The sequence below is a fragment of the Schistocerca americana genome, chromosome 2 (assembly GCF_021461395.2).
Source record: "Schistocerca americana isolate TAMUIC-IGC-003095 chromosome 2, iqSchAmer2.1, whole genome shotgun sequence".
In the NCBI taxonomy this organism is placed as follows: domain Eukaryota; kingdom Metazoa; phylum Arthropoda; class Insecta; order Orthoptera; family Acrididae; genus Schistocerca; species Schistocerca americana.
This window is the reverse complement of record NC_060120.1, coordinates 366,720,867-366,735,157: the sequence shown is the minus strand read 5'-3', so window position 1 is coordinate 366,735,157 and position 14,291 is coordinate 366,720,867. Positions and strand designations below refer to the sequence as shown.

The following is a 14,291-nucleotide window of genomic DNA, read 5'->3' as shown; positions in this document are numbered from 1 at the left end:
AGGTGTTAGTCAGAGGGAGCAATCTCTAGAGAATACGGTGGGTCAGGTAAGACTTTCCATTTCAACGTTTCCAACTACATTTTTTTTTGCGACATGGATGTCTAGCATTGTTATGCTGCAAAATTTGCTCTTTCATGCCTATCGCTGTGTTGTGGCCGTTTGTCTTTCAATGCTCGGCTGAAACGCATGAACTGCTTTCGACAACGATGTCCTCTGATTGTTTCCATTGGTTTCAATAGCTTCGAGAACCTTCTCTCTTCCACCAACATGCCGGTTTCTACGTCAAAATCACCATTCTTAGTGCGTTAAAACCATTCTCTGCACTTTCCTTCACTAATAAGAGCCTCATCATAATTCTTACCCAGCATTTTATGAGCCTCAGCCGCAGATTTCTTCATATTACAGCAGAAAATTAAAACTTCCCTCAAATGACAAGAATTGGACTCGTAATTGACATATTAATTAGATAATAATTTAATGATACAATCACAAATCTACTAACATTTTGATAGCGTTATGTTTGCAAATGTCTAAGCTTATTGTATGGCGCATACGATCTACTGCCTGCACCATGACTTGCGGCTACTGCCATCTACTGCAAAACGGCGGAAACAAAGTTATAAACCTAATTCCTTTGACAAATTACATGTACCATAACAATGCACGTTATATAACACTACATATATGTTTATATAAAGTTATTATCGTTTGCAAATAATGGGGGCTATATCAAGAAGCCATCCTGGGGATCTCGCTTTAGACGCTTATCTCAGAATGTATCCGATCATATCCACAAGCAGCAGCATGTCAAAACTAGGGTACCATAATGTATTTAAATCTGTGTCCAGTACGAAATTTTCGTTCTGCAGAGGAGTGTGCGCTGATGTGAAACTTCCTGGTAGGTTAAAACTGTGTGCCGGCCGAGACTCGAACTCGGGACTTTTGTCTTCCGCGTGCAATGAATCCCGTCCCGTCCTCACTGCTATAAAGCTGTGAGGACGGTTTCGGAGTCGTACTTGCGTGATTCAGTTAGTAGAGTACTTGCCCAAGAAAGGCAAAGATCCAGACTTGGAGTTTCGGTCCAGTACACGGTTTTAATCCGGCAGGAAGTTTCATATTTAAATACGTCTCGGAAACCTAAGAAAAAACGTAAATTCTATACGCTTCTCTCTTTGAGTAAAAGTGATCTCAGATTGTACACGTGGAGGTATTTCCTGACTTCAGTTATTTAATAACATGAGGACTTTCATGTCTACTGTCAGTAAAAAACAATCTATAGAAAGTCTCCAACAGTTAGACGCAAATATATGATGTTATGTATGATAAGACTTGGGAGTTGAATGTCTGAAGGAGTTCACCAGAGCAGATCAGCGCAGCAGATGTGTGAAAGCGTCTTCCGCCCCACAGATCGTCGTCCTCGCCGCCCTCGTGGCCGTGGCCCGCGCCGGCTACCTGGGCGCCCCTGCCGTCTACGCCCCCGGCGCTCCACTGGCCGCCCGCGCCTACGCTGCTCCCGTGGCGTACGCCGCCCCCGCTCTCCGCGCTGCCCCTGTGGCTGTCGCCGCCCCCGCCGTGAGGGCCGCCCCCGTCGCCGTCGCCGCCGCCCCTGCCGCCGTCGCTGCCGAGTACGACCCCAACCCCCAGTACAGTTACGCGTACAACGTGCAGGATGCCCTCACCGGTGATTCCAAGACCCAGCACGAGAGCCGCAGCGGTGACGTCGTCCAGGGCAGCTACAGCCTGGTCGAGCCCGACGGTTCCATCCGCACCGTGGACTACACGGCTGACCCCGTCAACGGCTTCAACGCCGTCGTGCACAAGGAGGCTGGCGCCCACCCCGCCCCCGTCGTCGCCGCCGCCCCCGCCATCGCTGCCGCCCCTGCTCTGGCTTACGGCAAGGCCTACCACGGCTAAACTCCAACTCTGCTCATTTCTCCCACTGTGACTCTGTAAATATTATTTATACCCTTTCGGGCTTTATCGTTAAGAATAAACGAGTAAAACCTGTGTCAGTAGTTTTATTCATTGCAGTATGGAAAAGTTCTTACGCTTGCAGTTGCAGTTTTTGTATACAACAGGAGTTCCGACATTATCTGCTGCCGAAAACTGAAATGTAATTTCGCAGTGATATACACTACTGGCCATTAAAATTGCTGCACCAAGAGGAAATGCAGATGATAAACGGGTATTGATTGGACAAATATATTATACTAGAACTGACGTGTGATTACATTTTCACGCAATTTGGGTGCATAGATCCTGAGAAGTCAGTACCCAGAACAACCACCTCTGGTCGTAATAACGGCCTTGATACGCCCGGGCATTGAGTCAAACAGAGCTTGGATGGCGTGTACAGGTACAGCTGCCCATGCAGCTTCAACACGATACCACAGTTCATCAAGAGTAGTGACTGGCGTACTGTGACGAGCCAGTTGCTCGGTCACCATTGATCAGACGTTTTCAGTTTGTGAGAGATCTGGAGAATGTGCTGGCCAGGGCAGCGGCCGAAAATTCTCTGTATCCAGAAAGACCCGTACAGGACCTAGAACATGCGGTCGTGCATCATACTGCTTAAATGTAGGGATCGAATGAAGGGTAGAGCCACGGGTCGTAACACATCTGAAATGTAACGCCCACTGTTCAAAGTGCCATCAGTGGGAACAAGAGGTGCCCGAGACGTGTAACCAATGGCACCCCATACCATCACGCCGGGTGATAGGCCAGTATGGCGATGACGAATACACGCTTCCAATGTGCGTTCACCGCGATGTTGCCAAACACGGAGTCTACCATCATGATGCTGTAAACAGAACCTGGATTCATCCGAAAAATAACGTTTTGCCATTCGTTCTCCCAGGTTTGGTCTCCGAGCTGATAGTCCATGCTTCTGTAAACGTCGTCGAACTCTTCGTGGAGATGGTTGTTGCAAACATCGCCGTCTGTTGACTCATGGATCGAGACGTGGCTGCACGGTCCGTTACAACCATGCGGATAAGATGCCTGTCATCTCGACTGCTAATGATACGAGGCCGTTGGGATCCAGAACGGCCTTCCATATTGCCCTCCTGAACCCACCGATTCCATATTCTGCTAATGGTTATTGGATCTCGACCAATGCGAGCAGCAATTCGTGATACGATAAACCGCAATCGCGATAGGCTACAATCCGACATTATTAAAGTCGGAAACGTGATCGTACGCATTTCTCCTCCTTACACGAGGCATCACAACAACGTTTAAGCAGGCAACGCCGGTCAACTGCTGTTTGTGTATGAGAAATCAGTTGGAAACTTTCCTCATGTCAGGACGTTGTAGGTGTCGCCACCGGTGGCAACCTTGTGTGAATCCTCTGAAAAGCTAATAATTTGCATATCACAGCATCTTCTTCCTGTCGGTTAAATTTCGCATCTGTATCACGTCATCTTCGTGGTGTAGCAATTTTAATGGCCAGTAGTGTATTAGTTCTGCTAGTGTATCCCACGAACAGTCACTATGACGGTTGATATCTTTTGCAATATCCATTACTCCCTTTCAATGTTTATGTGATAGTCTTCAGAGTACGCCCCCACAGTTTATAGCGTCTCTGCTAGTCCCCAAACACATGGTACAGACCATTCTTTGTCAGATCGTTGAGAATCGCCTCACTTTTCTTAAACACTGGTTCAGACTTCTCAAATTGATTGCCCCAAAGCTTTGCCTTTAATGATGGGAATAATTAAAAAAATCACAGGGTGCAAGTTCGGGACTATAAGGCAGATACGGTTCACAGGTAATGGTGAATTGATGCAGTAACTGCATCATTTCATCTGTGACGTGAAGCTGAGCATTGTCATGATGAAGTCACCACCAAGTCCGAGAAAGTTCTTGCAATGTGCTTCCTCATTTCAGTCAATACTGACATGCAATATGCTGCTGTAAAAGTAGTGTGATGAGGAAATGCTGTCCGCAGCTCGCGGTCGTGCGGTAGCGTTCTCGCTTCCCACGCCCGGGTTCCCGGGCTCGATTCCCGGCGGGGTCAGAGATTTTCTCTGCCTCGTGATTACTGGGTGTTGTGTGCTGTCCTTAGGTTAGTTAGGTTTAACTAGTTCTAAGTTCTAGGGGACTGATGACCATAGATGTTAAGTCCCATAGTGCTCAGAGCCATTTGAACCATTTGAGGAAATGCTGGCTTGGTAAATCATTCCATAACAGTAAAAAAAATGTGATCACCATCACGTTCCTTGGAGACGGAAAAGCTTTCGCCTTTTTGGAGCTGGAGAACCTACCGATTTCTACACTGTGCTAGCTCGCTTTCCTTCAGGATCTTAATGATGGAGCCATGAGTTATTACCGGTCAAAATCGATTCCAGAAACGCATCCTCTCCATGAGCAAAAAGGCGCAGCATCGGACAGCTTGTCTCCTTTCGCCCAGCCTTTTGTTCGGGAGTCAACAGACATGGCACCCGAAAGGACACAAACAAGAACCATATAGAGATGATCATGCACAATCGTAAAGACAGTACCGTACAAAATTCTCAATACTTCACAGAAGTCGCGTAATGTTATCTGCCGACCCTCACGGACAATCGCAGCAGCTGTGTTAATGTCTTCAGCCACAGCAGATGCCGGAACAGCAGTAGAGATGGGCAAAACTGTTCTTTTCAGAGATTGGATCAGAACTGTTCACTCCCTGAAATGAACTTGGTCTTTTTCATGACTCACGACTCATTTACAGTAGAAAATAAATGGAAGGCACATTGCCCTTTAAACTTGGTTTATTCCAGTACTATAGCTGTATTTTGATCTTATTTGCTACTATTTTGAAGTAACACAGATAATGAGTAAGAATTTTGTATTGTTTATTGAAATTTCCACGATATGACAAAGTTTTTGACTATCGATTTATTTTGCACTATCGTGGTTTTTTGGGTGACTGGAAAATGTTGTAAATTGAGATTTACATTAACAATGTATTTTGCTATAATGTATTAAAATTTCATTAACCTCATACAAATACATCCCAAGCCATATATTTTTAAAGTGAACGTTTCCTTCTGAAGACGCCCAAAATCGCAAAATCTGTACTACAATTAGAAAAAAAATATAAATTTGACTGTAAGACCAAAGTGCTGCATATAGCCTTACTCAGAATAAAACAAGGAAAATATTGGTGTATCACATTTTGCGATACGTTTATTGGTTCGCTCGTAATTAAAGTGTAAATTCGAGTGTCCATAATAAAAAATTCTATAGTAAGAGGAGCCATCAGGAACCTCATCTGATCAGTTTAAACAAATAAAAATAAAATAAAAACAAATGATATATACACAACATAATTATGTAATATACAAATCGGTATTACTACGAAGAACAATATCCAGTAAAGACGAGCTCCGATGCAGAGGCACTGAGTCAAGCAGGTCGAGCCGCGAGCTGTATTACTGCGTGAGTTGAGAGCGCAGAGACCAGAGTGACACCTGAGTTGCTTTGCTCAACGCTCTGGCTAGAGTCGAGAACGGTGGGGTGGGCGTTGAGCGGGCGAGTTCCGAGGGTGGGGGGAGCGGTGAACGGCCACCACTCACCCGCTCCGAGACGAATCGTCCGTTCTCTTGCGAGCAGGTTGTTGCAAGTAGTTCTTATGTTCTCCGCTAGGAGGCTCTCTGTCCTGTTGCTCGCATCAACTGCACAGAGGGCAGGACGTGCGACTGAAACGATCGCCGACGGAGTGCTAGCTAAGTTAAGCTGCGCCAGACACTGTACGCGGCAGAGGAAGCACAGAGAGGGCACGGCATATGTGAAACACAAAATCCAATGGGGCACTGCACAATGCAGGCAGCCAAGGCAGAAGCAGGGCAGAGGCCGGCGCTGGCTGTGTTGTGTGGCGTGGACTGTGCTCTGACCAGCAGAGGCCCCACTGATATGCTCCGTCTCTCTCTCTCTCTCTCTCTCTGCTGTGGGAAACGTTTGGAGCTACCGTTCTTTTTTTCTGAATCACTGATTGTTCACTCCTTTGAAAGATTCAACTCTATGAATTAGTTCAGGAGCGGATCCCCTATCTCTAAACAGCAGGTCGCCTGGCTTAACACAGTGAAGTCGGCATTCTTTGAAGTTCTTCAGCCACCTAAACACTGTTGCATCTTCACCGCAAACTTGCTACAGCTTTTCGTAAGTTTGGTAGTACGCGAAAAGCAAAAAGTGTTTGAAAAATAAAGCAAGTCTCCGTTTTTGTTGATCAGCCAAGGCACAATTAATCATAGTTGTTCGTTACAGAGGCTTTCGAACTGCACTATGGATAACACTTGTTGATTCACTCCTGAAGTTCGTAGTTTATTGTAAGACAACAACTTTGGTGAATTGATCTTTCTTACAATAAGAATCGTAAATGCTCGTCTGGCTTAATCTTGTCCCAAGTAAATACAATAACGAAAATTAACATCTTAAATGACTGTTAATATCGCTATTGCTTCGTTAGTCCCATGGATCTGCATTCTTGCTTAGATCTGAGAAACAAATTCCACATTTTCTACGGTTCTATACGTCAGTCAGTAAAAACAGAATCATTATAGTGTCACATTATCGTCCGTCTGTCTGGCCGTCTATTAAGACCCCTTTTTCTCAGTTACGGATAGAGGTATCAAGTTGAAATTTATGCAAATAGTAAAGTCTACAGTCCCTTGATAGTGTAAAACATTTAAGCTTCTAAGTCAGTGCAATCAAAAGCTACCGGCATTTATGTCACGCATTTTGAGACTCGGAACTATCTACATACATAATTAAGTTTGTACGGTACCTTCAGAGTGAGAGTTCTATTCGCACCCGTCCGGTTTCGTTGGTTTTAAAACAAGCAAAATATTCGTCATACGTTGGCTCTCATAGTATTCTTTTACTTGTATATTAGTCTCAATTAAAATCTTGTGCACTATGCCGGCCGGAGTGGCCGAACGGTTCTAGGCGCTACAGTCTGGAACCGCGCGACCGCTACGGTCGCAGGTTCGAATCCTGCCTCGGGCATGGATGTGTGTGATGTCCTTAGGCTAGTTAGGTTTAAGCAGTTCTAAGTTCTAGGGGACTGATGACCTCAGAAGTTAAGTCCCATAGTGCTCAGAGCCATTTGAACCATTTTTTAAAAATATTTATGATCGCGAAGAAAGTAAAACCATAAGTTGAAGTAAACGCAATCAACAATACAACAACTCCTCGACAGAATAGGAGTGACCCATGAGAAAACTCTTCCGTTTCGATTTGAAAGCGCGTGGATTACTGCTAAGATTTTTGAATTCTAGTGGTAGCTTATTGAAAATTGGTGCACCAGTATACTGCACACCTTTCGGCACAAGAGTAAAGGAAGTACGATCCAAATGCAGATTTTATTTCTGCCGAGTATGAACTGAGTGAAAGCTGCTTATTCTTGCGAATCAGCTAATATTATTAACAAGAAATGGCAGGAAGGAATATATATATTGAGAGGCCAATGTCAAAATTCCCAGACTCGTGAACAGGGATCGACAAAAGGTTCGTGAACTTACACCACTTATTGCCCGAACCGCCCGTTTCTGAGCCAAAAACATCCTTTTATAATGGGAAGTTACCCCAAAATATAATACCATAAGACATAAGGAATGAAGATAAGCGACCTAATTTTCATGTCGAACGATCACTCACTTCAGATACCGTTCGAATAGTAAAAATTGCAGCATTAAGTCTTTGAACAAGATCCTGAATGTGGGCTTTCCACGGCAGTTTACTATCTATTTGAACACCTAGAAATTTGAACTCTTCAGATTCATTAATCATATTCCCATTCTATGAAATTAAAACGTCTGGTTTTGTTGAATTCTGTGTTAGAAACTGTAAAAACTGAGTCTTACTGTGATTTAGCGTTAATTTATTTTCAGCAAGCCATGAATTTATGTCATGAACTGTATTGTTTGATACCGAGTCAATGTTCCACACAAAATCCCTTACTACCAATCTAGTGTCATCTGCAAAAGAAATATTAGAGTTACCTGTAATAGTAGAGGGCATATCATTTAAATAAATAAAGAACAGGAGTGGCCCCAAAACTGATCCCTGGGGCACACCCCACTTGACTGTACCCCACTCAGACCTCACATCATAACCATTATGGACATTGCGAATAATTACCTTTTGCTGTCTGTTGCTAAAGTAAGAGGTGAACCAATTGGGAGCTACTCCCCGTATTCTGTAATGGTCCAACTTTTGGGTCAACATTTTGTGATGAACACTCAAACGCCTTAGTTAAATCAAAAAATATGCATAGCATTTGAAAGCTTTTGTTTAACCAATCCAGTACCCCACAGAGAAAAGAGAATATAACATTTTCAGTTGTTAAACGACTTCTAAAGCAGAACAAAACATTTGATAGCATATCGTGTGATATAAAATGATCAATTATCCTTACATACACAACACCTTTGGCAAACACTGATGGCATAGAAATAGGTCTAAAATTGTCTTTATTACCTCTTTCTCCCTTTTTATAAAGCGGCCATACTACTGAGTACTTTACTCGTTCAGGAAACTGACCAGCCGGCCGCGGTGACAGAGCGGTTCTAGGCGCTTCAGTCCGGAGCCGTGCGACTGCAAACGGTCGCAGGTTCGAATCCTGCCTCGGGCATGGATGTGTGTGATGTTCTTGGGTTAGTTAGGTTTAAGTAGTTATAAGTTCTAGGGGACTGATGACCTCCGATGTTAAGTCCCATAGTGCTCAGAGCCATTTGAACCATTTTTGAAACTGACAATTCCTAAAGGAAAAATTACAAACATGGCTAAATACAGGGCTAACATGTGCAGCACAGTACTTTAATTTCTGCTAGGCACTCCATCATATCCATGAGAGTCCTTAGTCTTCAGCGATTTAATTATTGGCTGACCCTGTGCCTGAAATCCCATGCGAGAGACTTCTTGTTGCCGCATTCCGTCGTTCGATACTGTCTATCAACAGCTCTGCTAATCTCAATGACGAACTGCCAGTCTACAGCTCTCTGCAGCTTGGTAACTCATACACTACCATCGAACAATGGGTCCATTATGTAAGAGATCACTCAAGATAATGTTGGTTTGCGCAATGTATTTTTTGCTCATCAGTTCTTACAGACGAATTCTCTTTCTAATAAGGAACTTAGGTTAATCAAGTGGATATAACTTCATCATCATAAGCAGCACATCCAGAAAATGGCTATAAGCACCAAAATATTTTTGGGGCAACATTCTGCTAAATTTATCGCTTTAACTGCTATGATGGAGCGCTCTAGTTATCGTTAGTTTTCAGGCAGTCGTGAACCAGTATTCGTCGTGGTTCGTTTGTGGGAAACTGACAGAGAGAAAATGGCGACGTTGCCTGTAGTACCACTACAATTTAAGAAACTTGCTCTTGTAGTGAAATTCAAAATATTCGTATATCATTATTAGTGCAACGTAATGATTACAAATGATACAGCCATTTCTCTGATGCTTTCTTTACTATAAGTTATTTATTATATGGCTATTTTGTTTAACAGTATCGCAACAGAAAGGCGTCGTGGGAAGTGGAGCACGGATAAACTGCATTTAGATGTAACAGCATCTCTAAATGGGCATAATGGATTTAATAATACGAACGCATATAAAGCAACTAGCTCAGCGCCCTCTGTTTTGTTCGTGCAGACTGTATGGGATGCATAAATTTATTTATTTATTTATTTATGTTTTTCTTTAGCCGAATTCGTGTTTTGTACGCCAATTGGTCATGTGTAAATGTACACATTATGCAGACAGCGTATCTCGTCGACGTAGACAAAGTTCAAGAGAGGGTATTAAAATTTAATAAAAGAATTCCTCGTATAAGATTTGTATTTCTTTTAATTTAATTGAATATATTCTTACGCACACTGTTCACACACAAATCAATAGTCTGGTCTACACAAACAAAGCCGCAGACAGGAGTTTGGAATTTATTGAAGTATTTCTTTCTGTATACCATTGGTGGTTGTACTGTTTGCTGCAAAAATATCAGGTTGCTGCTGGATCTGGGTCTTGTACAGGCGACATAGCATTGCCCACGAGGGAAGGAATCCTCCTCCAGTCAATGTCTGCCACCTTTGATGATTGGCCCTGAGATTTATTTATCGTCACTGCAATGCAGACTTTAAGAGGGAATCGCGTAATTAAAGTGTTCCAACGGCTTTAATTTAATTTCACGTAGTGCGTTAAAGAAAAAGGAAGATATAAATAGGATGTTGTTGTTGTTGTGGTCTTCAGTCCTGGGACTGGTTTGATACAGCTCTCCATGCTACTCTATCCTGTGCAAGTTTCTTCATCTCCCAGTACTTACTGCAACCTACATCCTTCTCAATCTGTTTAGTGTATTCATCTCTTGGTCGCCCTCTACGATTTTTACCCTCCACGCTGCACTCCAATGCTAAATTTGTGATCCCTTGATGCCTCAGAACATGTCCTACCAACCGGTCCCTTCTTCTTGTCAAGTTGTGCCATAAACTCCTCTTCTCCCCAATCCTATTCAATACATCCTCGTTAGTTATGTGATCTACCCATCTAATCTTCAGCATTCTTCTGTAGCACCACATTTCGAAAGCTTCTATTCCCATCTTGTCTAAAATATTTATCGTCCACGTTCCACTTCAAAAACGCTTTCCTTGCCATTGCCAGTCTACATTTTATGTCCTCTCTACTTCAACCATCATCAGTTATTTTGCTCCCCAAATAGCAAAACTCCTTTACTACTTTAAGTGTCTCATTTCCTAATCTAATTCCCTCAGCATCACCCGACTTAATTCGACCAAATTCCTTTATCCTCGTTTTGCTTTTGTTGATGTTCATCTTATATCCTCCTTTCAAGACACTGTCCATTCCGTTCAACTGCTCTTCCAAGTCCTGTGCTGTCTCTGACAGAATTACAATGTCATCGGCGAACCTCAAAGTTTTTATTTCTTCTCCATGCATTTTAATACCTACTCCGAATTTTTCTTTTGTTTCCTTTACTGCTTGCTCAATATACAGATTGAATAGCATCGGGGAGAGGCTACAACCCTGTCTCACTCCCTTCCCAACCACTGCTTCCCTTTCATGCCCCTCGACTCTTATAACTGCCAAATTGCAAATAGCCTTTCGCTCCCTGTATTTTACCCCTGCCACCTTCAGAATTTGAAAGAGAGTATTCCAGTCAACATTGTCAAAAGCTTTCTCTAAGTCTACAAATGCTAGAAACGTAGGTTTGCCTTTCCTTAATCTATTTTCTAAGATAAGTCGTAGGGTCAGTATTGCCTCGCGTGTTCCAACATTTCTACGGAATCCAAACTGATCTTCCCCGAGGTCGGCTTCTACCAGTTTTTCCATTCGTCTGTAAGGAATTCGCGTTAGTATTTTGCAGCTGTGACTTATTAAACTGGTAGTTAGCTAATTTTCACATCTGTCAACACCTGCTTTCTTTGGGATTGGAATTATTATATTCTTCTTGATGTCTCATGGTATTTCACCTGTCTCATACATCTTGCTCACCAGATGATAGAGTTTTGTCAGGACTGGCTCTCCCAAGTCCGTCAGTAGCTCCAATGGAATGTTGTCTACTCCCGGGGCCTTGTTTCGACTCAGGTCTTTCAGTGCTCTGTCAAACTCTTCACGCAATATCGTATCTCCCATTTCATCTTCATCTGCATCCTCTTCCATTTCCATAATATTGTCCTCAAGTACATCGCCCTTGTATAGACCCTCTATAAATAGGATAAGTGGTTCTATAGTTAAAATAGGATAAGTGGTTCTGTAGTTATTCTAGTAAATCTTAAAACCAGTGCTGAATTCTCTCCCTCTGACAGATATTCCTGTACATGGAATCGCATGTAAAAGTGGTATCTATTTTGTAATCGTCGGTGATTAGTTTGTATTGTTATTACAAAGAGAAAAATTTCATAGACATATATTAGGCTATCTGAAAAAATTATGTACTAAAGATTCAGTTTTTTCTATGCAATTCTGACAAAGCCTATTTTCTGCGGTGACTGTTAAATAGCTTTCTTTCGTTCAGTTCGCAAATTACACCCTTTTCACGCTAAGTAAGGCCATGGAAGCAAGGCCTTTTCCGAATGTACGTCTGACCGAAAGCGATTCTGGCAGCTCGAGTCGGAGGTGTCCGTTAATCCTGCCTTTTGAGTTCTTTTAGTGTTATTGCCCTAGATACTTTAATCCCCAACATATATTCCATTATATCCATCCAAAACGTCAAATACCAATATTCGTAGATTTAGCTTTAAATATGTTTTAATGTAACGGAAAGTTTCATACAGAATTTTCGTTCCCTGTTTCACCCTACTAGGTGCTGAATCTGAAAAAACTCTGAGACACATATTTTTCCTTTTGTTTCTAATCGAGAAGCCAAAGGCAAATTTTCGTAGATTTAAGCTTTAAAAATGCTTTCTTAATGAAATATTTTCCTAAAATTTTATTCTCCTACTTCACCCGTTAGGGGCTGAATTTCCTAAAACAATGAAACACTTATTTCTTTATTTCCGACAGAGAGTGAAATACGAATTTTCTTAGACGTGATTTTAAAACTTCTTTAGTCGTACTATAATAATAATTTATTTAGAAACAAATTTCATCTGCTATTTCACTTCCTTTGGGATTAAATTCCCACAAATGCTGAAACACGTATTCTTTTTTCATTTCTGACCGAGAAACGAAATAAAAGTTTTCCTGTTTTTAGCTTCAAAATTTCCTTAATATCGACGTATTTTCAAAAAAAATCTTTCATCTCCTATTTCACTCTTTTAGGCGTGGTATTTTAAAAAGTCACTTGTTAAACGATGTCTATAGTGTAAGGTGAAAACCCCCTCCAACTTTCAAGTTTCTATCCTTAGCGGCTTGAGTTGTCCGATGATAAGTCAGTGAACCAGTCAGGACATTTCGTTTTATATACAAAGAAGATTAAGAGGAATGCTGAAAATAAAAACAGAAATACACACGAGTACATAAAAAGTTTGGCCGCAGTAAAATATTTTCCAACGGAGTTAAAAACGAAGTGAAAAAGCATACTTCCACATTTGAAGACGAGTGTTCGTTTTAAGAATGTTGGACTTAAGAAAATTTGCTTTCGACATTGCAGAACAAAATGGATTTCCCCACAATTTCAATGCACAAGAAGTCATGGTAGATAGAATGTGGGCTGAAATTGTCCACGCAAGAAATTTCACCTAATCAGGGCGTCGGTGAGGAGCGTCTGAGGTGAAGAGCAAGACGTGTAAAAGAAAAATGGAGCCTCTGTGGGGAAGCCTCCACAGAAATAAATCAGACACCAAGAAAAACGTCCTGCAGTTGAAAAAAGTATTGTTTAAATAATTTTGTTGTGACTTACTATTTATGTTATAAATAAAATCCTTAAAGTGAAACAGTTTTGGCAACTCTCCCACACATCCAAAATCCTGTATAACCTTTTAGGCTTATTCCAATTACTGCTCCTTCCAGTGTCACATTAACAGTTCCTGAATACTATAGTAGAAGTCCTAGTGATTCGTCCCTTCTTCTGGTAAATGTTTTCCACACACTTTTGTTCTCAGTTGCTCTTTTAGTACCTCTTCATTTCGTACTTTGTCGGCCTGCTTAGCTGAGTGGTAACGTGTTTGTCTCCCTTACAGCGGGCCCGAATTCGATTCCCGGCCGGGTTGGAAATTTTCTCCGCCCGTGGACTGGGTGTTGTGTTGTCCTCTCAATCCTGTCATCATCGACGCGCAAATCGCCGAATGTGGCGTCACATGAAATAAGACTTACAACAAGGCTGCCGAACCCGGACGGGTTCTCCCGGCCAATAATGCCATACGATCATTTCATTTATTTCATACTTTAAGTATCTGAATAATTTTTAATATTCTGCGATAGCATCATATTTAAAAATGTGTGTAGCTTACTATTTTCTTGTACAGCTTAATACCTACAAGACCTTACTAGACCATGTCAGTCCATTGCTGGATATAAGACTTCCCCATTTGTTTCTATTGTCTTCGTTTTTGAACCAACTAATACCATCGCGTTGCAGCTTCGCACCATCACGCCATTTCTTTTGGTGTCTTCCGCTAACTCTCTTGTGGTCCTGTGACTTCCAGTGAACAATTCCACTTGCTCTAATCTTGTGGAGGTACGTATCCGATCCCTGATTGAATCCTATCTAGTTTACGAGCACTTGCCTTAGGCACAGTCGTAGTTACTAGACCTTAGGTTGTAACTGGCAGTATGCACATATTATAGACCTTCTCGTTATTTAGGCCATCCTTGAGGATGACTTTTAATTCCTGTCGATCTTATTT

The 14,291-nt window shown here is 42.1% G+C and overlaps 1 protein-coding gene across 1 annotated transcript in view; it reads left to right on the top strand.

Moving 5' to 3' along the window:
- The first annotated feature begins 526 nt into the window (after positions 1–526).
- LOC124594017 overlaps positions 527–14,291 on the top strand; it is a 66,098-nt gene continuing 52,333 nt past the window's right edge. Inside the window, exons 1-2 of the mRNA XM_047132369.1 lie at positions 527–541; positions 1,408–1,909. Of these exons, the coding sequence (XP_046988325.1) occupies positions 527–541; positions 1,408–1,909 (517 nt within the window). The remainder of the gene's footprint in view (positions 542–1,407; positions 1,910–14,291) is intronic.